Source organism: Corvus kubaryi, unplaced genomic scaffold (genome assembly GCF_017639235.1).
Source record: "Corvus kubaryi isolate FWS band 111438036 unplaced genomic scaffold, C.kubaryi_AGA036_p1.0 137, whole genome shotgun sequence".
Taxonomy (NCBI): Eukaryota; Metazoa; Chordata; class Aves; order Passeriformes; family Corvidae; genus Corvus; species Corvus kubaryi.
The window spans coordinates 18,833,201-18,855,839 of NW_024580671.1; the positions used below are offsets into that span (position 1 = coordinate 18,833,201).

A 22,639-nucleotide genomic window follows, 5' to 3' on the forward strand; every position below is an offset into this window, starting at 1 on the left:
TCTGCATCTCTTATGTGCTAAAAAAGTGTAAGCCAAATTACCTGACTTCGATCATTATGGACTTACGTGATAAAGCACCTCTAAAAATGAAATCCAAATTCAGCTCTGTAAAGATCTTATGTCTTCTTTTTTTTACAGGTAAATTCAGGTGAAAGCTTAAAATACTTAGGCCTTACAGGAAAAGAGAAACCACAGACAGGCTTTTGCCACCATGTTCCCAGCAAGTGTCACAAAGCAAGATAAACTGGTCACAACTCCTCTTAAATGAAAGGCACAAACTATTGGAAAACCTGAAAGGAAAACAGAAGATCACCAAAACAAAAGATAAAGTGAGAGTAAAATAAACACATGGTGATGCTTCTTTATTACCATTACACACATGATAGATGAGTAAAATTAGGTTATGCTTATATTGTAATGGAAGAAAATAATTGCTGCCTTCTATCAGGAAACCACAAAAGCACTTATTGATCTGTCATCTTAAGGCTGTGTCTAAGAATATTTAATAAAATAAACAGAGATAAATAACTCTTTTGAGGCCCTGTAACTGTAATATCCCACACCATTTGGCTTAAAATTTTGGCAGGTTTAAAAATAACACCACATATCTCTGATTAAAATGGGTTGTTGTAAATTATTTAGATCATCTCACAGCATGAAGGTGTTTTTATATTGTGAGTAGAACGTGACTGAATATTTTCCCTAAAAGTCAGGCACCAGAATCCGTTAGATTAGTTCAGTCATTTATTCCTCTGGAAATGCTATATCGGATGGCATACAGTCATCTGCCTGGGCACAAAATCTGTTCCCATCCGTATGCAAGCTCCTCTATGGGGTTCTGACATCTCAGGACAATAAATGAGGGCAGAATGATGGGCAGAGTGCACTGGCATCCTTTAAGATACGCTTAAACCCTAGTAATAAGGGGATAGGCTGCATCCACGTTCCTGTCCTGCCCTCGCTGCCTGTCTGCCGTAAGTCCTGGCAGTACCGAGGGTCTCCACTGTGCCTGTACCAGTGGAGTGCAAGGCAGGGTGTGCTCACCAGCCAGCTCCTCTCCACCATTAGCTACATGGCCACCTACCCACCTGGCCAGGGAAAACCTGACTGGGGCAAACAGCCTGGCAGAAGGGATTGCAGGGAGAGTCTGGACTCCAGTTAAACTGCATGGGTAGAGACACAGGTATGAGTGTGTAGGGGTGTGGTATGAGCATAGGTGTGGGTCTGGGTAAGGTTATCTCAGGCTGGGCTGGATTTAGCAAACACCTGGCTACAGCAGTAAGGGCTGTTTCATCTCTGGGACTGGCCACATGGACACCCTCATGAGGGAGTTCCTGAGAAAAAGACAAGGCAAGGAAAAAGGCAGGTCAGGGAGTTTTTTTGGAGAGTACCACACCACCCCTAGCAGTAGATATCTTTGCAGACTCTTCCGAGCCCCAGGAGCTATGGAGTTTGGGGACTAACCTCTTAGTCACCAACTGCTGCCAAAACTACAGTTTTCCTTCTGATGTCCTGTTAGAGACCTGTCTTTGCTTTCTTCCCAGTGCTGCTGCTTGGCATTTTATCATCTTCTTGATGAAAGGTGGATTTCTCTGTGAAAAAGTGGTATCCATTAAACTACCATTTTCTGCAACAGACACAGATTTATCAGCCAGAGTCACTAATAATGTTCCATTTCCAGACTTTTTAATCAAATTCTTCCACTGAAGGCTGGGCTCCCTATTGGTTATTAGTGTGGAAAAGTGACTCTGCTGCTTTTCTCTGTAATTGCACAGAAATAATTTCAGGCAGAAAGTAATTTTTATTTTGTTAAAATGGATATCTGGTCATGTGGCTTTTATGTCTCAGTTTCTGAAGCCCCTTAAATAAATCCAAAGACTAGAACTGGACAAAGAATAATTTTCTTATCCTACGTAGCCCTGCAAACTAGAAAAATTTTACAGTCCCAAAAAAAGAGATGTCCAAAATATATGCTAGTAGTTATGTAGTGCTAAGGACACTCCCTAAAGATATATAATATTCAAATCTGAGCCTCTTTTCCTGGGTTCAGACCAAATTCTAAGACTCCTTAATCCCAGATTAAGTTCACATCAACTCTGATGATGACTATTCTGCAATGGGACCATATCAGCCCTTTCTGAAAGATCTGCTTGGATTTCTTTAAGCACAATTCCAAGTTCCAGAGAAAGAGAAGCTGATTATGCAGTGCACTGTATGCAGATCTGAGTCCACCTGGCTTTGGTAGGTGGTTGACACATCTAAGCAAGCAATGAATTTTCCTTATGTTCTGCTGCCAAAAAACGGAGACACACATAAGTCTTGACAAAGCAGACATCTGCCTTTCAGCTCACTCAGCACCCACCTTACCTCAGCAGTTTTCTACTTATTCTATTTATTCTGACTCAGGACCACATCTGGCCATCATTATTGCTCACTAAAGCAAGAGTAGGTAATTATTATCCAGGAGAGAGCTGTGTTACTCAAACTTTCTAGGTGGCATGTGGGTTTCTGATCTCACACAGCTTTTGCATCAGAGTGGAATTACTCCTCATTTCCAAACATACAAGTAAAACCAGAATCAAATCCCACAGTAAATTAAAAAATAATAATAATGCTGAGGATGAAGATCCATGGCATAAATGGTTCAGAAAGCAAGTGTAAGTCACAAGAAATTATTACTTGCACTGTCTACAGGGTGTGAGAAAACAAAGAAATGCTAGAGAAGTGATATTGCAGGAAGTGATAATGAGAGCTTAATTTTCTTGAAGCGGATGTCACCCGCTTTTGTACACAGCCTGTGGAAATTAGGGCAAATTGCATGATTTTCTTCTAGTTTCTGGACTTCTTTCTGTCCCACACGTCTTGCACCACTGTTTTGGCTAGGCATGCAGTTGTTGTGCAATGTTTTGTTGGAATAAGAGTCCCCACACTCAGCGTTATCTTTGGATAACTGGTCTAGGTGGAATTCCCAGCTTTTCTATTTCACCACAGCTTCCATGTTAATAAGGACTTCTATGAAAAATGCACCTGATAGACACTACAAATGTACAGCAAAACTGCTTTCATCAGCACAATATCTCCAATGCATTACTTTATTTCTTAAAAATGTGTAATTAGTCAACACCTCTTCTTTGATAATCTGTATACTGAGTTAAATGCTAAATTAATATAAGGGAAATCAGCAAAATGCAAAGATTACTTAGGTCCATTTTGTCTGCTGAATCAATAGGATTTACTTAGTGCTAATGCACTAACCAGATTATGAGAACTAATGCAGTACTGTTCAATGACAAAAGCAAATAACTCTTTGAATGATCTTGACAAAAGAACATGAAATCATCTTAATTTGTATTAACTAATTACATTTAACATGTTGATGTTTTTTTACCTATTACTTTAAGTGGAGCATCAGTTCAGTGACTTCCTTCCCCCATCTCATTTTAGTGGTGAAGTAGATCAAAGCAACAAGTATTAAGAGCTAGTGAAATGATACTGTGTAAAATTTTACACTGATGGAGTTATTTTAAACATTTTATTCTAAGAAAGGGACATGCCTTCTCTGTATTTCATATAAAAATCTTTGAATTGCTTTCAAATACATGAGGAGTATTGGGAAGAGGAGGAATGAAGAAGAGGGAAACAATTCTTTGTTTAAAACAAAAAGAGGAAAAAAACTCTTCTACCTTTTAGAGTAAAGCTTCGTTGCCTCAGCAGAAGTTCTTAGAAACAGAGAACCCAGTCCCCTGTCCCAGACATGTTCCATCCTGCATGAACACTGGACTGAGTTCACAGCACCTACACACCCTCAAGGTGTTGTTCACTGGTCAAGAAGAAACCAGAGGCACAGTGGCTCTGCTTCCATGGGAACTGTTTAGCACATGAATTGGCTTCCACTGGTAAAAGTGAGCCCTACAATATGATTCATCTTTCCCTTCCATAAGATTACAAGAATCATCATTACCATGATGATGATGAAGTCACTCACATCCTCAGACAACAACCTGGCTTCACTGAATTATTTGGGACAGAATTACATTCTTGGCTTTCAATGGAGAGAAGCCATGATCAAATGCACTTCTCACCTGAAGAGTAATAATGCAAACTACCCAGAAAATTCAAGTGTATCAAGAACAGCAAAGCTATATTGGCTAAAAATACATGGAAATATTTAGAGAAATATGATAAGGTTCTTCTGTGTTCCTCATGGTTACTCTTCCTGTTCAGAGTCTGCTGTACATGTAAATTCTTCATCATTATGTGTTTGATTCTAATAGGACCCACTCTAAAAACTGTAGTTTGATTATTCATCTTAATTCACGGACTTCAACAACAGAAAAGGAACCTAGACACTCTATTAGGTTTTAATGGTCTTGGGAACCAATTTTTTATGTAGAATCATCTATTCATTCACTCCACAGTAGTTTCTTTGAAAAAGGATTTTTGCCATTTGCAGACATCTGGATCCAGGTCATTTAACAATAGCTTATTTCTCCCTACGCCATGTTATGCCACAGATCTTAAGGGTTGTTTCCAACCTAAAGGATTCTTTGATTCTATGAAAGGAGAAATGCTGTTGGCTCTTGTAGGTGACCACTTCTCTTGAGGGAGAATCCCAGAATTCACAGCAGAAAACAAAAGCTGATATTTACAATTTTGATTCTTTACAGCCAACAAGTTAAAAGTCATATGAACAAACCAGCAGGAAATAAAACTTATTACAGTCTCTGTCCAGCTCTGTGGCTCACACGCATGCACACACAAACGCACAGCTAGCTTCAGTATAAAGTCAGCGGCAAAAGAGGCAGGAAGGTTCTTTGCGTGTGTTCCAACAGGAGCATTGACCACCTCTACACTGTCGAAGGCTCAGAGGCAAAAGACGAGAACAATGGCGAACTCAGGGTTTTATCTGGGGGCGGGGAAGAGGCGGGACTAGGGAACGGGGACCAATGGGGAAGCTCTGGGGGAGTGGTGAAGGGCAAGAGCCAACATCCAACCATGAACACAGAACTGGGGTAGATTACCATAACAGAACATGGCACTCTAGGAGAGGCTTCTTTCCCTCACCATGACCACGGAGTCTCTGGCATCAGAGACCATCTTACCAAGAGCTCTCTGTGTCCCTTGTGCCACAGGCTAACCAGCCACCACAAAAACTCATGCATATTCCTACTTTCATTTGAACTTTACTTTGTAACGGCAGTATTTTGTGATTGACCCTAGGAAATATCACCTAGTTACTTTCAGACCATTTCTCCAATTTGTCAAATTAAAATTTAATTTTAATGATGTCTTCCAAGTGGCTCATAAGACAGTATTAAATGTTCTGCAGTGATTAAGTCATTGATTACCAGTTTATTCAAGACATTAAATGTAATATCAAGACATTATACATAATATCACTTTCTATATGAGCACCTCACTTAACTAAGAAGAGCAGGTTTTGACCAGCTCTAGAAGAGCCTGGAGGAGCGTTTCTCCAATTTGCAGTCACTGAAAATTAGAGAAAAGTTGACAAAAAAATATTTGGATTTTTTTTCCCTGAGTATAGTATTTAGACTAGAGACTAGGCTTTTGGATCATTTTTCTGACACTGACCTAATCAGGTATTTTTCTGAGATTTTCATTCATTTCTGTAAGAATTCCTCCCCGCTTTTCACTTTTGGCTTCAAATGTGCAACTCTGTTTTGCAGCTAACTGATGGTTTATATGTCATATTCAGTGACCACGAAAAAAGTATTTCAGACAGTGACAGCTCCTGATAGCTCAGCTCAGTGATGTCTAGAGACTTTTTTGGCATGTTTGTCTTCTGTGGACCAAATCAAGGGTAAATTCCAAAACACCACAACTTCCCGTATGAACAAATAAGATAACATTAATTATCTTCTAGCCTTCTGGACACATCTGTAAGGCAGGGCTTGCTCACACCTCACGGCATTCCAGCGGCACACCTGTGCCAGCTTAACATTAACAAAGGCCTCTCTATGAATCACAGGCACAATTGGCACCTCTTGTCCTACAAGAGAAGCAATGTAGCTGAACCCAAGCACTTACCCGTGCTCTAATCATCCATTTCAATAGCTGTGTGATTTCTCAGTGGAACTTGGCATAATATCCTGAGTGCATCATCTGACATCAGTTATTTTTCCACACTGACAGCCAAATAGATAGTTATGTGTATTCTGGGAGGGAGGAGGGGAAGGAGAGAGAGAGAGAGTGAATCTGGCTTAAAAGTGTTAATTTAAAGCAGCTTCTTTGCCAAAGTTTTCCCTGTTATCAATCTTCCTTTAGTTTTCTAAGTAGCCTTTTAATCTCTGCATTTCTACTCAAAGATCAAAGCCTTCCTATTTCTTGAACAGCCAACCCTACATTATGGTTAATCCATGAAGCACCAGGTTTTTTAAGAACCGTACGTGTAACAATCTCCAGGTTCTTCAGCAGACAGACAAAATTATGGCATCTATGAGGAAGGCTGAGCTGACTTTGTGGCTGAGCTGACTTTGGAGAAGCTAAGAAAGGTGTCAGGGCAAGCAGGAAAATCTAGCCACTTTTTCCAAAGAGCTTGAACAGGGTTTCATGAGGCAGCATGTTAGGATGTTTGAATTGTGCTGAAATGACTATGTAGGAGGAAGTACTTTAATCTTAGCACTGAAACATCTCTTTCCAAAGTCTTTGCTTATGGAAAAAAGCAGTTACAGGAAAGAGCAAAGATCCCAGGTTGGGGGAGGGTAAAATCAGAAATCTGCCTTATTTCAAAAAGCATGAAAACTGTACATCTTTCTGCACTTGAACTATTCATACTCATTGTATGAGTAATCTGCACAGATGTTTCAGAAATACTTTTAGACTTGGTAGGATATGAGTGCAAAAGAATACAGCTTTTAACTTGTTTGATGGCCAAAACAAAGAAAAGCTAAATTTGCCCATTGATGATTTAACCCATTCAAACACTGGGTTAAAAAATACTTAAAGTATGTTCAGTGTTCCTAGTTCAAAGTATTAGTTCAGTTCCTGCTGAACAAAATGCATTGTATATTAACAGTTAATAAGAAAACTAACACAGTAAACCCTTTAGTATGTGGATAACCAAACTATTAAGTCACTGCTGTACAGATCTAATTTGGAAGCCATTTTTCTCTATCATTAAGGCACTGCACAGAGATTTCAACTGCTTATTTGGTCTGATGCAGTCTTTCACCTAAATGGCACAGTAAATTGACAGGGCACCTTCAGAAAAGCTGGCATCAGTGCTGACTGCAACTCCTAGGGACCACAGTAAACCTCACCTGCAAGTGCTGTTGCTGGGCTCAGCTCAGAAACATCACAATTCAACTGCAAAGGACTGAGCTACTAGGCTGAACATTTTGTTGATAGTATTTTCAATGCCTTGGGTTTCAGTCTGGAATTCACCAGAGTTAGGCCAACAAGAAATTCTTCAGTCATTGCTTTCTTTTTCATACTTTGGGGAAAGACATCTAAATCTAGAAAAGAAGACAATAAAATTTTACTCCTACATGCTCTTTAAGGGTATGATGCAGATCTATTTGACTTAGTAAAAAGACTCTTGACTGTCTTAAAAGATTTTTTTAAACCTGTTTGAGACAAAAAACAAATCAATAAAAAAATAGGAGAAATTAAGCTCACTATTGATTTCAACAGAAGGAACCACCATAAGATTCTTTATAATCTTCCTAAATGTTTATTCATAAAGTATGTCAAAGTGGGAATATGCTACATGACTTCCAAATTTAAACTGGTTAAAGATCCTTTAAGTGAGTCCTGGTTATTATCTTTATACAATGTCCCCAAAACAGATGATGTAGTATCAATAATAATGAAATTATCAGTTAATAGATGACTATTTAATTGTTAGGAGGTTATATTCTTCTTCAGAGATAGTTTAAAGTGTATTGTTCAAGACTTTTTCCAATGAAAATTAAAAACATGTAATCTCTATTCCCAAAATGAAAGAGAAAATCCTGCAAATGCAGCTATTATTTTAGTACATTCAAGACACATAGAGATCAGATGAAATAGTGCATGAACCATATATGATCAATACAATAATCTGAGTAATTATCAAAATCTGGATTCCCCATAGTTTCATTTAAACATACAATCAGAAACATATTTTTCCTAATGTATCTCCCTTTTCTTTCTCTTTTTCTCCACAATCAGAAACATATTTTTCCTAACTTATCTCCCTTTTTTTTCTCTTTTTCTCCACTTTATCTCTGAAAAAGGTGGTGAAAATCGAAGAAGAATATTGGAAATTGTTATTTTAATATAAAAAATCACATTGCTGTTAGAGAATCTTTTTCTGGGAAGCTGTTTTAGAAGTAGGTGTGTCACTGGGCAGGCTCTGCAGTACAAGAATTCTCAGACTCTTGGAGAAGCAGCATTAAGGAAGTCACTATGAGAAAGGATACCTTGATATATGTGCTTATACCCATATCATCTAATTAAATAAAGACCCTATGTCTTATTCCTGCAGACACGATTTAAAAAGTTAAAAGAAACATTCCCTTAACATTAAGAACTTGTTGCCTTCCTCATGGAACATCATAACTGATGAAGCAATTAAGTTTGAAACATTTTAAAATACTTTTGGTCAAATGCATTTGTGCTAAATGACTTCATTCTGACAAAGATCTATTGCTACTCATAAAGACTACTCATCTGTACTTCATTTTCAAACAGGCTTTTTCAAGAAATGCTTCATACTGCAGAGCACAAGATGATGAATATCGCTTAGAAGTTACGACTCCGCTGCAGCGGGTTGACTTGTTCATGGGCCAGTTCAACAGTGTCCTGTTAACTTCGATATCTGTCTTCACCAAAGGGAACCTTACCATTGCTAATCTGGGAACTTCAGAGGGCCGCTTCATGCAGGTAAATATTACCATATTACTACAATAACTTCACAATAAAAAAAACCACCAGAGTTTAGCAGGATGGTGAAAAGGGAGAAGCATTATTACCCCAGTTTAAAAGGGGATTAGAAAATTGAAATTACCAAATAGAATACAGCTTCTGGAATATAAATGAAATGTCTAATAGAGCATTCAGCATTTTAAGTGTTTACCTGGAGTTTGTGGTTTGGAATAGTGGTTGAGGAGCAAATTCTATCATGATCTCCAGCTGGCTTTGTTTACAGAACTGTTTTGGTCCATACAAACAAGAGCTCTTTCAAAGAAAACTAAACTGAAAGCACTGTCTTGCATAGACATCAAATAGGCTCCAATCCCTTCTGGGGCAGAAAGGTCTAAAACAGTGACTGATTATTCAAACAGTTTCAAAAGTACACTTTGTATGGTCATTTATGCTAGAGGATAAGATTAAATCTATTCAATGTAAAATGCCAAGACAGTTTATAATGTAGAAGCAGGAGCCTCAGCATTAGTTGTTTCTATATACTGATCCACTCCTCTGGCACCAAATTCCTTGCTCGTGTACCCATAGCCTATGACTCACAGCTGTAGAACTGAGATTAGCTCCTTCTCCACCTACTTTCAAGTTTCTCTGAATGTGTATTAGATTTTCAGGCTCTTGCTCACCCCTATCTCACTCTGTTCTTTTGGATTACAGTTCTTCCTGTCCTAAAAGAGGTTTTCCATAAAAAAGTGATAAATCACCCTCCTGAGTAGTCTGTCTCCCTCCACTGAGTACATAACTAATCTAGACAGGTAGATTATACTACTTGTCTTCTTTGTAGGTGACTAATGAAATAAATATAATGCATAGAGGCAACAGTCTTTAAAATCTTGCCAGTCAAAATCAAACACCAGAAGAACAAAGACAAAATACTTTGAATTCACCCATCTTATTTCAACCACTGTCATCCTGCAGTAACTTCCTTGGAGAGCTTGGCTTCTCCAGCTGCCACAGAGTCCAGCCTGGACATGCATCTCAGCCTGGATCCTTCTTGCACTCAAGGACTTGTGTTATTTCAATTTGCCAATACTATTTGTCTCCTAGAAAGCTTCCTGAAGTATTGGCAGTCTTCTGGACTTTTTGCTCTGTATGCTATAGAGAGTCACCAAAGTTAGTATTATTGTCCCACAGCCATCGTTAGCTGAAACCTTGTGAGAAGACCATCAGTTGCTGTGCCATTCCAGTTTTTCCCATTTCCCATACCTTCCATTAGAAAATATGTGGGCACATGTAGCCTTTAATGGAAACAAGCCTTTCCTTTCTTTTCTCCCTTCCCCTCATTTTTTGCTGCAAGCAGTGTGTAGGGTTATATATTGTCCTCAGTATACGCACCCTGTCTGGATAAAGGGAATCCATACTTCCACTCTTCTGCACAGACTGGACATGGAACCAGCTGCATAATGCAAATTCTGTAATGCTTCTACAGGCAAGGAGATCAAAGTGATTTGCCACAAAGGACAGATGAAAACATGGGAAAAACCATGTTTCTCTTTTCACCCCCCCAAAAAAATTGTAACAAAACTTTCAATGCCAACGCTGCCAGTTTTACCTTAACATCCTATGATGATCTTGATAACTTTAAGATGCAGTCTGTCTTCTGTGCAGGAAAGGCAAATGCTAAGAGCTACACACTGAGCATGGGCCCAAACTGCGCTCTGTTCTTGAAAGCAGATACTGATTCACACAGCGAACATGAGCAATTTGTTTAACCTTTCTGAAGTAATTTCCTTATCTACAAAATACAATTAATAACAACTACTCTCTTATTCCCAGCATTTCTTCTGGGCTGTCACAAAGCTTTTAGGAAGGTTTGGTAGAAAGCACAAGGGAGCATTATTTTTATTTATAATGTTCTTTAAATTATTCATTCAAATCCTGCAGCACACACTTCATTCAGATGTTTGCCCAACTCACGGAACAATTAAATATTTCCAGAATACATTTCCCATTCCAGGTTCAGTTACAGATCAAAAGAAAAGGCTATTGTGCAAACTGCACATGGCCATTAGCAGAAATATTCTCATCATTGAATCAGACTGGCTTCAGCTACAGGGGGAAGTCAGCATTGGGCTCATATTGTACTAAATAGGATCTCTTTCTTTGAGGGTTGGGTGCAACTAGCAGGAGAATAAGCATACTGACTACCTTTAATGATACTACCTTCAAATAAAAGGTTAGTATTTGTTTTGTCTTTAAATTATTTTGGAAGGGATACCAGATCTATAGGATAGATCAGACACAGATTTTTGCAGAATTTAATGTTCCCTTACTTTTTTTTTTTCTCTAATAGTAATCTAGGAAGTGCTTTCAAACATGTTCATTAGGAAATGCCCAACTAAAACAGATTTGTAGTGTTTCTATGGAAATATAGCTATTAACTGCAATGAGAATTCGATCATTAAAAATTAAGCTATTATATGACCATTACTGAAGTAAAATGGGTTAAAAAATCAGGATAATCTAACAATGGCCTAATTTATCAAAAAGATTTCCCCAAAGATTTCCACACATTTTTAGCGATGAAATGTAATGTAGTTTCATTCAGAAATCTGTTGGAACATATTGCAAAGGATCCTCAGCTCTTCACTTATTTTGCATCTCACTTTTGCACAGTCATTTGCACTCATATTTTTAGGTCTTTGTACAAGCAAATATTGAATTTTCCCGCGCAATCTCCTTGTAACTTGTAGGTATTTAAAGCTGACTTCAGACACAGGTATGCTTTCAGAGAAAATTAGTTACGAAATTCTAGCTATCAGGGAACCTGTTTTAAAACTGGTTGTATTGTGTTAGTATCTTGAGAACATGTTATCATGCCAACTATTTAAAAGCAAAAGAAAAAAATATTCATATATAGATTTCTAAATTTAGAAAATCGGCTCAACCCTTTCATTTTGTATCTTCTCTGAAATACCAAACCTTACCATATTTAGACAATTTAGTTTCTGACATAAATTTCAGTACTAGCAGCCATCCATGAGATTAAAAGAAGTAATAGTACAGTACCTCTGTCTTTGAAAACAGCACCCTGAAGTGTCCAGATAAGCAACAGCTTGGTGAAAGTAATGAACATTTGAATTACATTTTTGCTGCATTGATTTAGGGTTTCTTATAGTTGTTATGAAACATTTAAGGGGGGTAGGGGAGGATCTCTTGAAAACTTAGTGATCTTGTCATCTAAATTGAATTGGAGCTCAAAGCCTGTGCTGTGGAAGCCAGTAGGTGCAGCAGCAAGCTACTGAACCTGAGAGAAATTTATTTGAGAATGTTTCTCATATACCCCCATTATACTTGCTTACACTTGATCAGCAGCCAACCACTTGATGTTGTCTTTCTTTTCTTTCCTCTTTCCTGTCATCTTTCCATCTCCTTCTGCTTTTCTTCTGCTCATCGTTTTCTACCTTCCTATGTTCCCCTTGTCTCCAACTCTATTTCTGTCTCCATCTATTTTTATCTCTTTACCACATGACTATAGCATAGTCTAGCTGTAAACTTCAACAGATTTAACATGTACATTTTTCCTTCTGTAGGTGATGGCTACCAGATTCTGGGGGTTTGATGTATTTAGAGATGTATCACAATGAGTAGTTCCTAACTTTACAAGTGATTCCCCCAAAGCTTATAGAATTATGCATCAAAATTGTTAATGACCCAACTCAGAACATAGCCCACATTTTACTTATTTAAAATAAGTCTTCTAAAGAACCAGTAATATTCAGAGTGCAGAAGCAGGTATGTTTCATCCAACCAAGGAATCCTTACCTGTTGTTTTCTGCTTTTAGTTCGATAAAATAGAATTATTCACCAGAACAGCTTTAGAAAGCACTGATACTGGAAAGTAAATATAGGCTCCTTCACTAAATGCTTATTTTTTTTTCAGCCAAAATCTGGGACTAAAATAAAATCAATCTGGATGGTCCAAATAGAGAAGATGCATGTGTTCTTCTAAGGAGGATAATTAGGGCCATGAGGTGAATTCCAGATCTCTCCTGAAAAGTACTGCAGCCCATTAACATACTGAGCATGTTTTGGCTGCTCCAGAAATGTCAAATCTGTATTTGGCCATGAATAGATTGGAGTGTGTAGTTTACTAAATATTGTGGAGTTTCTGTTACAAAACAGACCAGTAATAATTTTTCTAAGACAGCTGACATGCATGAGACAGAAAAGAAAAATGGCTTTACTTCCTTCCTAAGCTGGAGCCTGACAACAAACTTTTTTTTTTCCCCTTCTCTTTTTTTTTTTTCTGCTGAGAAGTTGCAGCTGTTTCGGCCTTTCTTATTGTGCTTGTTTTCAGACTGTGACTGGGAACACAGACTGTAACTACAGCTGTTGGGTGCATAGTGAATCAGGTATTTCACAGTGGTTATTTGATTAGAAAACAGCACCCAGTCACACTGCTATAGCTGAGGAATCAGATTTTCAGCTGGTGTAAAACAGCCTTATTCTGTTCAAACCAAACTACGCTGAGAATACAACTCACAACTGGTAAAGACACTTACATTACCAGCCAGTATTTTGGGAAATTATAGTTTGTCAAAAAAAATTCCACCCCATGATACATTGAGATAAAATATCTTTTATTTTTGCTTGGTTTCAAGGTGTTTTGGGTCTTTTCTGCCTGAAGTTTTTATTACTTCAGAGAGTGTTTTATGAGTGATGATGAAATGAGTTCTTCAGGAAGAGGAAATCTTTGTGGTAGCCCTGGGAAGTGTGGGATATGGGAATGTCTAACAAGATTTATTCTTAAAAGCTCGCATTTGGTCTGGCCATAACAATGAACAAGAGATCAATGCCCTTGACGTAGCAGAGGCTGGATCTCAGCCTGAGATTATGTTTGGAAGCAGGATAGTGCATGTGCCCCCTACACTTGAAGCTGGCCTCAGCAACATAGCACCCCAGCAGATGCACTGCTTGTTGGTGACCTTCTTGAGGAAGAGGGGGCTAGAGAAATTTTCACTACACATTTTACAGCTGCAATGGGCAACCACTCTCTACAGATGCAATTTTGGCAGCAGGGCCACCTCATCCTTCTGACTATGCCAGTGAAACTCAGTGCACAGTGGGGCAGCTGTAGTGTGGAATGAGAGACCCCACCATGGGCCCTCTCATCTTCATGGTTCAGTAGGACATCCATCGTGTTGCTTCTGGAGGTGAGGAAAGGGTCTTCCCATGGGCATACATAGACTCTGAGGTGCCATCAGCCACATGCTGGCTGCAGTCCTGTCCCATCTGGCTGGACATGAGCCAGTGCTAGCTGAAAACCAAGCATTAGCAAAACATAGTAATGCATTGCCATATCTGAACAGATTCTGGACAGAAAATGGCTTCGGGCACAAAAACCAAAGCATGATGGCACAGATAGGCCTTGCTGGAGTACTGCACATCACACAACAGGCCACTCGCCCTCCCTGGGGGCTCCCTGCACTAGTTAGACATGAAACAGTACAGATTAATAGTAAGCCTTATTCTAAATAACCATTATATCCTGGTATTTTTAACCAGACATTTTGCTAAGAAAGGTTGTATGGAGTTATAATAAAGGTTCAAGGAGCAGAGTTCTGGCAGGGGCTAAGATAGATAAGGGAGGGGAATGAGGCAAGTAAAAGCACACAGTCATACCTTTCTCAGTACCCTCCAGCTTTGGGTACTTGGTGACCCAGAGATACCCTGAGCTGGAAATTGCACCCATATTTGGCCCTTAATAGTTATTTATCCTTATCCTTAATAGTTATTTATCCTCAGTTTTGCGTATTGTTTTTTAAATTTATTTTTGTTTTGTCCCAGTGGTATGCTGTGACATTGAATTTCATCATTTCATTCTGCTTTGAATGATAAAGAGCTTTTTGGGGTTTCCTTAACCTGCTGCCTTATCATTTATTTTGTTGCCTTTGATTCTGCCTGATGAGGTATGGGAATGGGGCACTCACAAATCAATGGTTTGGGAAATTCTCACACACTGAGCACGAATCTGTTGTCTTTCACATCCAAGTAGACAGACACTTGATAATCACACTCATTTCCCAGGAATACTTATGATTAAAAACAAACACCACGACCAAACTTTAACACACATCTCATTTCCCCAAAAAGAGAGAACTTAGCATGTGTTGTAGCTGCTTTCATAGACTACATGCCAGGGAACATAATGCATGCTACAGAAATCAGTGAAAAAAAGTCACATCTGCTTTTTATTTGTAACTGCATTCAAGGATTGGGAAAACTTGTCCCAGAATTCAGCAAGAGAGCCAAGTCTTCAACATTGCTCTCTTGCAAGCAGCAAAGCACCAAGACCTCACCACTCCAGGAACCAAGACTCAGAGCCATGGTGCCTGTCAGCAAAATGAGTTGACACAGAGCAAAGAAATACAGAGCTTTGCATCTTTCACTGTGCTCAGTCAAATCCAGTTTATACCGTAGTGTACTAGAAGCCATATGCACATTTGAATTTATCAAACTCCTTTTGATCCAGTTCCTGTCCCTCTAGACAAATTTAGTTGTAATAAAACCCACCCGTGCAAGTGGCAAGCTATATTTGAAGCAAGTGCAAGAAGGTCAAGAAACATAAGAGCATGGACTTTAAACCCTACGGAGCCTGGAGGAGGAAAGAGTGATGGGATGCCCATGGAGTCATTGCAAATGTTGTCCTCAGTGCCCACTGCTGTCCTGTTTCAATGCCCCAGCAATTCATCTGGCTTCTCAATACTGGCAGTCTGACCTATTTACGGCTAAATGCAAACTGTGCACATGAGCATTTGTAGGAATGTGAATAGCTGCAGTCCTTCCATCTTTCATTTTTAAGCCAACAGAAAACTGTGGCAAACTCTTGATAAGTAGCATTTCCATATCTATAGCTCAACTTTTAACATTTATGACAGCAGTTTTTTCTGTGGTAAAGAATGTATCTTGATTCTTGCAGGGAAAAAAGGTATCAAACACTGCAAAATGCAAAATCCATGTAGCCAAATAAAAATTAACACCTGGTGCTGAAAAACTGTTTCGAGAGCACATATGTTTTAATATTCAGTTTGAGTAGAAAAGCTTACACTCTTCAGAAGATATCCATTATATTCTGCAAGGATTAGAATGATATACAGCATTTAGATGGCTACATATGTGCCCTTTGCAAGGCTATGCTGCATATCCCAGGGCATTTGAGGCATTGCACAATAAAGTTAACCCTGAGCCTATCTCTGCTTGGTAATGGCATACACCTGCCAGACATCCAGGGAAAAAATAACAATATGTTACTTAGATTGGATTCCTTTTAGAAGGCCTCTCATTTTTGCAGAAGATATTTCAACATGTAGACAGTAACATTTGTAATTCAATCCTGCTGACTAGCAGAACTGAGCATCAGAATGATTTTTAAAAGAAGCTGTTGCATGCTGGTTTTCAACTCAAGTTATTACAGTCTTAATTTGCCATATTATGCACAGACAAACCTAGACCCAAGTCTTCATATTTAACATTAGTACTAGCTGATGGCAATGAAAGAATATTTAAATTAATAGTTTTAGTGTTCATGGAACTAAGTGATCACTGACTTCCAGTATATAGAATATGTTAATATATTCATTAATTAATTAACTGTTGGCTGTTATCTTAGTGGAAGTAGTCTGAGCTATGCTGGAAGAAAATTGTTTGTTTTTCTCTAAATAGAGAAACAAATACTGTGTTTGCTTTGAGAAGGATGTCTGGTGTCATAGTTACTGATATTGAATGTGATTCTCAAAGACATCAGAAGAGCCACATGTATTTAAATGAAGGGTTCATCTAGTTCAGTGCCCTGTCTCCAGCAGTATTGACAAGTGGATGCCTAGGGACCCAGACATACATGGCTACTACCTCTGCTTCAAGTCTCCAACTTTTCCTTTCTGGGGATTTCCTGAGCTATTGATTTTTGTCTGTTTAGCTCTTTCCATGTACCTGTGGAGTTTGCCTTTGAATGTGCATTTCTCTTGCATTCACATTCTTTGGCAGGGAGTCTTGTAGGTCATCACATATTGCTAGGATGTCATATTCTTTTGTTTGCCTTGAACCCAAGTCTTTGTTTTGTCTTTTGGTGGTGTTTAGAATTTTTATTAGAATAAAATCATGGAATAATAGAGTCATTTAGGATTGAAAAGACCTCTAGTATCGAGTCCAACCATTAACCTAACACTGCCAAGTCCACGACTGAACAATGTCCTTAAGTGCTGCTTCTACATGTCTTTTAGATACGTCAAGGGTTGGTGACTCCACCACTTCCTTGGGCAGCTTGCTCCTATGCTTGACAGCCTTTTTGGTGAAGAAATGTTCCCTAACACATAATCTAAACCTCCCCTGGTGCAATTTGAAGCCATTTCTTCTTGTCCTATTGCTTGTTACTTGGGAGAAGAGACCAACTCCAGCTGGCTACAACCCCCTTTCAGGTAGATGGAGAAGAGAGTATATGGTTAGTCTCTACCCACTCATGATTCTCTATTTATTTTTCATAGAGATTCCACATATACCATACTCAGTCATTGTTCATTACAGACTTTTGATCATCTTTGTTTCCCTTCTCTGAGCTTTTTCCCTTTTTAACACATTTTTTTGCCAAGAGGCAACTAGAACTGCACAGAGTTTTTAAGTTTCAGGCAAGCCATGAATTTATATGTTATTGTGGTGTTTTCTGATTTGTTCCCTAATCATTTTCTAATAATTTCTAAGTATTTATTAGGTTGGTTTTGGCTGCTGCTAATAACTATCATATGCCGCTTTAAATTAATTTTCTTTGTTGTATTTCACCTGCCATTTTATTGCCTTGGCATGCTGTCTTGTAAAGTCCTTCTGCCTTCCTTCATAGTCTTTCCTCATCCTAACCACCTTGAATACCTTCATATCATCAGAAAACTTTATCACTGGACTGCTCAACCACTTCTCTAACTCATTTATGGGTATATTGAACAGAATAGACCCCAGCACACACACCTTGTAGAACACCTCTGGTGACTTCTTACTATTGCAGTCACTGACCATTTACTGCTAATGCCTGTTTGTTCTCCTTTGGTTAATTATCTGTGCAAGACCTTCCCTCACTCCTAATTGCTTGAGTGCAGGCATGTAAATAAGCTTTCATTTCTCTTATGCTCTGGAGAAATGCTTGGTTAATAAATTAATTATTAAAATGTAAATTAAAAAATCCAACATCCACTCTTCCCCCTCCCTCCAAAAAAAGACATCCCCCAACCCCCTCAGGATTTTATAGTTTTTGCAGAGGGAAATCCTTCTGTAGTACTGAACCATTTTCATGGTAGTAGTCCCTGTATGTTGGTGTGTCCATGGCAGATTAAATTTATGCTGCACACATACCAGCTCAGTCCCAAGCCATAAAAACCAGAGCTTTATAAGAACGACACTGGAGTCCTAAGTAGCCTCTTCTTCCTGCTGTAGAAGCTGTCTTCAAATTGCTTTTTTTTTCAGGATTATGTTGGATAAGGGTAAGATAGAATTTCAAGGACTGGGCTGATGTGTGAGAAAATCACACAGTTGTATAGACCAAAAAGAACATTTTTGCATCTAATATCTGTTATAGCAGCACTGTAGGCTGGTAGATTAGTTCTAAGCGAAATCCAAACTTTTATTCCATGAGTTAGTAAGTGTAATCTGAGCTCCCTGTATGTCATGAGGTCAAGGTCTAGTCACTTGGGCTTTGAGCAGGTGATTTGACTATCAACCTCAGTAAAATAAAGGTCAGTCAGTGTTTAAAGCACCGAGTAATTTTTCCAAGATTGTAGAGATGGAATCCAAATTTTCATGTATTGCTGTGGGGTTGGAATGCAGATGTGTTTAAAGGGTTAAAACTGTGGCTCAATCAGAAAGAATGCTTGGCAATAAGAGGAAGCCTGGATTAATGATGGAAAAGAATTCTTAGCATTTTATAGCAGTGGGTATTCGAGATGAGACACGGCTAATGATCAACTAAAAAGGTATTTGCAGCTGTGGTGCTACCTCTCCCCATAATGCCAACATTAATCAAGCTTTTTCATGCAGCTTTCCAGTACATTCTATTTTTCATTGTCCTGAATAGAAAAACAGAGCTCATGCCCTATTACACTGAGTCAGAGACCATACTTCTGTGTCACCAAAAATGATCATACCTTATTGATTTCTAAAAGCTGCACTTTCTGTGTGGTGAAATAAATCCATAGCAAAGTCTATAACAAAGCCAGTTTCATTTTAAAGAAAAAAGCCTCTTGCAACCCCTAACTATAAATACCTCGGATGTGAAGCAGTTATCGGCATGAATTAACTGCTCATATATTTTATTTAAGTCTTGAATTACATCAAAACATCAGCTATAATTACAGCATCTCTAAGTCTAGTTTTGGAGTCAGCCATCTTGTTGAAAGACCTTGGCAGTGCAAAAAGCCAGTGAAATCGTGTAAGTCAATGTCCTGGCTGTTCTGATTCTGCCTTCGGAGACAGAAGAAAAGCTTCATTATAGTAAAAAATGAAACATTTGACATATGAGTTATTTCCAGAGTGGCTTCAATCTTTTTAAATAATGAACCCCATTGAATCCTAACTTCTCAGCAAATGTTGATTATCTAAATTCCTTAAGTAAACTACACGTGATACAGCTTTTGAAACATGAACATGATATTCCCTCATATAAACAATCCTCTGCCTTTGTTGCCTGATGCTATCACATTTGGGTGCACATCCTTCTGGATTGCAGGCCCAAGCCTATAAAATCTTGCTATCAAATATCCACCCTGATCTGCAGATGCTTTATGCCTCTGCTTAACATCCATGACTCATCCCATTAAAGTCAACAAAGTTACAGTAGTAAAGTTAGGCGTGTGTTTGCAGGAATAGGCCCAGATTCTCAGAAGTATTTAGGTAACTCAAGATGCAGAGAGATGAGTAGTGGGGGAATTTCATACTGGTGTGACTAATCTCCCCAAGATCTCCTAAAATCTAAAGACAGAGGAAGAGAGGGAAGGCTTTTTGCGAAGGGGCTTCAGGACAACTAAATTAGGCTTCTGTTTTGGAGCATCTCCTAAAGGATCCTCCACCATTCTCTGTAATTTAAGAAGTGCTTTGAATACTCAGTCCCGGACACCCGGCTCACACAGAAATCAGCAGGAGCCAGAGCTCAAGGTGCCCAGCCAAATCTTGCAAGGAGCTTGTCAGTGCAGCAGCCATCTCGGCAGCTCTGGGTATTGAGGTCTGCATACTTGTGGCTCTGAGGGGCTGCCCACAGTGGCAACCTGCAGTGCCTGACATAGCTTTGTAATCTAATTGCCCCACGTGCAGCAAGACCAGAGACTGTTGACACAGGGTGAAGTTTACTTTTCAAACTGAAGGACCAAAGGGAAAATAAAAGGAAATGTTTTTGACTTCTGAAGACCTGGAGTTTTAAGATTCTTTTAAATAGACATTGTAGATAAAATTCTTCATTCTTAAATGTATAGGACTGACTAAATGACCTATCTTCATTTTTTATGGTGATTTATAAATACCTGAAATTAAAGGACTAGGAAACATGCAGTGACTCCTGCATATTTTAATAAATATGGTGTATTTTGAGGATCCTCCAACAGCCATGATTTGGCTGTGTTAAATAAAGTAGATTTTATAGCACTTTAATCAGATTATGATGGAACATTATGCAAAATATTATGCAATGTAATGCAAAGTAATTAATGCAAGCAGAGAACATGAGACAGCTGAGCAGCATGCATTTTTGTTACATACTGCCTGCTGATTTTAAAAATTTCTTTCTTTCTTAGATAGTGGTTTCCCGTTCAGAACCCACAGCTCCACATGTCAGCTTTCAGCTAGATTCCCACCCCATCTCTCCCCAAGTTGTTGTCAAGAATTCATTGACAGATGATGGCTATACCCTGGTAGTGACTGGAAAAAAGGTGAGTGGTTCATAATCTAATCCTTCTGTGCACTGTGTAAACCGGCCTTCAGAGCAGCAACTTTCGGTAAGAGCAGCTGTTCACACTGCTGCTTTATGCACTGCGTCCTCATAGCCTTGCCATTCCCTAGGGAACACTGGGGCTGCAAGTTTCCTCCAAGATATATTTTTCCCCTACTAAACAAACTGACAGCCTAATATTGAGAAATGTTTAAATAATGTAAGAGCTTGTGATATAAACCAACAAAAGCCAGGAAACGCAAATTTTAAGGCTGAAACCCTGTCCCTAATTCGAGTGCTTGCAAAGACAAAACACACAATGGCTTAAGAAAAGAATGGTGCTCAGTTTCCTGGCTTTTGTTGGTTTGTGTCACAACACTGTAACTTTTTAAGGAGGGTTGTGTGTGCAAGTGTTTCATGGGTGTTTTTAAAACTGGAAGGCAGTAAAGCTTGGAAATTACTTTAGCATGTAGCCTACAAAGAGTTAATAAAAATGAAGAGCTATCATAAATATGCTATTGTCATAAGTAGATATGCATTGAAGAATAGGTTTTAAACATCAGCAGATAATATTACAGATAATCCTAAACCATAATCGTAAGCAATAACTTGACTCCTTGAGTTCTGTAAGAACTTGCAGAAATACATCAGCCATTAGTAAAGGCTGTTATTAATCATTTACTAGAAATGTATGAGATATTTATAAGAGTGATCTTCAGAAAATGTCCAAAATTAATTTAAGGAAGGTACTGAAGTATAAAGAAATATAAGGCACTTATATAGTAATGTAATTATATATTCATTTCAGTATTTTGACCAAAAATAATTCTTACATGTTTAGTGACTATTTCATAACTACCCTGATATTTTAAGCAATATAAATTTTAACTTATACTTTAGGTACAGTATAGGTTTTTTGATGATAGGTGTTAACAAGTACATGGGTAGTCACATGCTGTAAGTGTGCCACAGATATTAATACAGCTCACCAAAGCTGAAATAGCCATCATGCCTATTTTTACAGACGTGTAAACTAAAGCATACTGAGCTACACTGTTTTTCTTCCAAGAAGTGGTGCAGAATTGGGAGGAGCTCACTGCTGTTTTCTTTCTCCATCAGCAAAAAATGCTATCTTGCTGTAAACACCAGATGCTGGTAGTAACTGTATATAACATTAAGATGCCTTTAGGGTTTCTCCCAAGTGAATTTAAAATCATGTCAGTTAAATTACTTATAAGATCCTATAATTACCGAGCTAAAGAGAAGTCGAACTGTGGCTTGCACATCTGAAATCTGAGTAGCACCAGCACACTATGCATAAATAGAGATTCTCCTTGCCACTTAGTGTACGTATTAGAAGGATGTGTGCATCATGTCTCTCCATCGACAGATAACAAAGATCCCGCTGAAGGGGCCAGGCTGCCGTCACTTCAGGTCCTGCAGCCAGTGCCTGCTGGCACCGGCCTTCATGCAGTGTGGCTGGTGCAGCCAGCAGTGCCTCAGGTCTTCTGAGTGCCCCAGCAACACCTGGACCCAGGACACCTGCTTGCCTACAGTTTATGAGGTAAAATGGTGGATTTCTCACATTTATTTCTTGAGGGAAGAAGAGTCTGCACTCTGTAGACATCTTCTGTTTATGTAATCATGATAAATTTTCAGCTGTCCCCAACTTCCCCTCAGCCTTGATGTCCATAAATCCTCTGACTGGATGCACGTTGTCTCCCTGAGTATTGTGGGCTAAGATGCTCATGGGTGGACAGGTTTGTCTGATCATCCTGACCAGCCTTGGGAGATCCCTGGCCCTACAAAGCA

At 38.8% G+C, this 22,639-nt stretch overlaps 1 protein-coding gene across 4 annotated transcripts in view; it reads left to right on the plus strand.

The window, feature by feature from the left end:
• The window catches only part of MET (MET proto-oncogene, receptor tyrosine kinase), an 88,717-nt gene that overhangs the window by 25,306 nt on the left and 40,772 nt on the right, over positions 1–22,639 (plus strand). For all 4 annotated transcript variants that reach the window (XM_042018082.1, XM_042018081.1, XM_042018078.1 and 1 more), the window contains 3 exons: positions 8,698–8,889; positions 20,694–20,828; positions 22,218–22,391. In XM_042018082.1, coding sequence (XP_041874016.1) covers positions 8,698–8,889; positions 20,694–20,828; positions 22,218–22,391 — 501 coding nt within the window. The remainder of the gene's footprint in view (positions 1–8,697; positions 8,890–20,693; positions 20,829–22,217; positions 22,392–22,639) is intronic.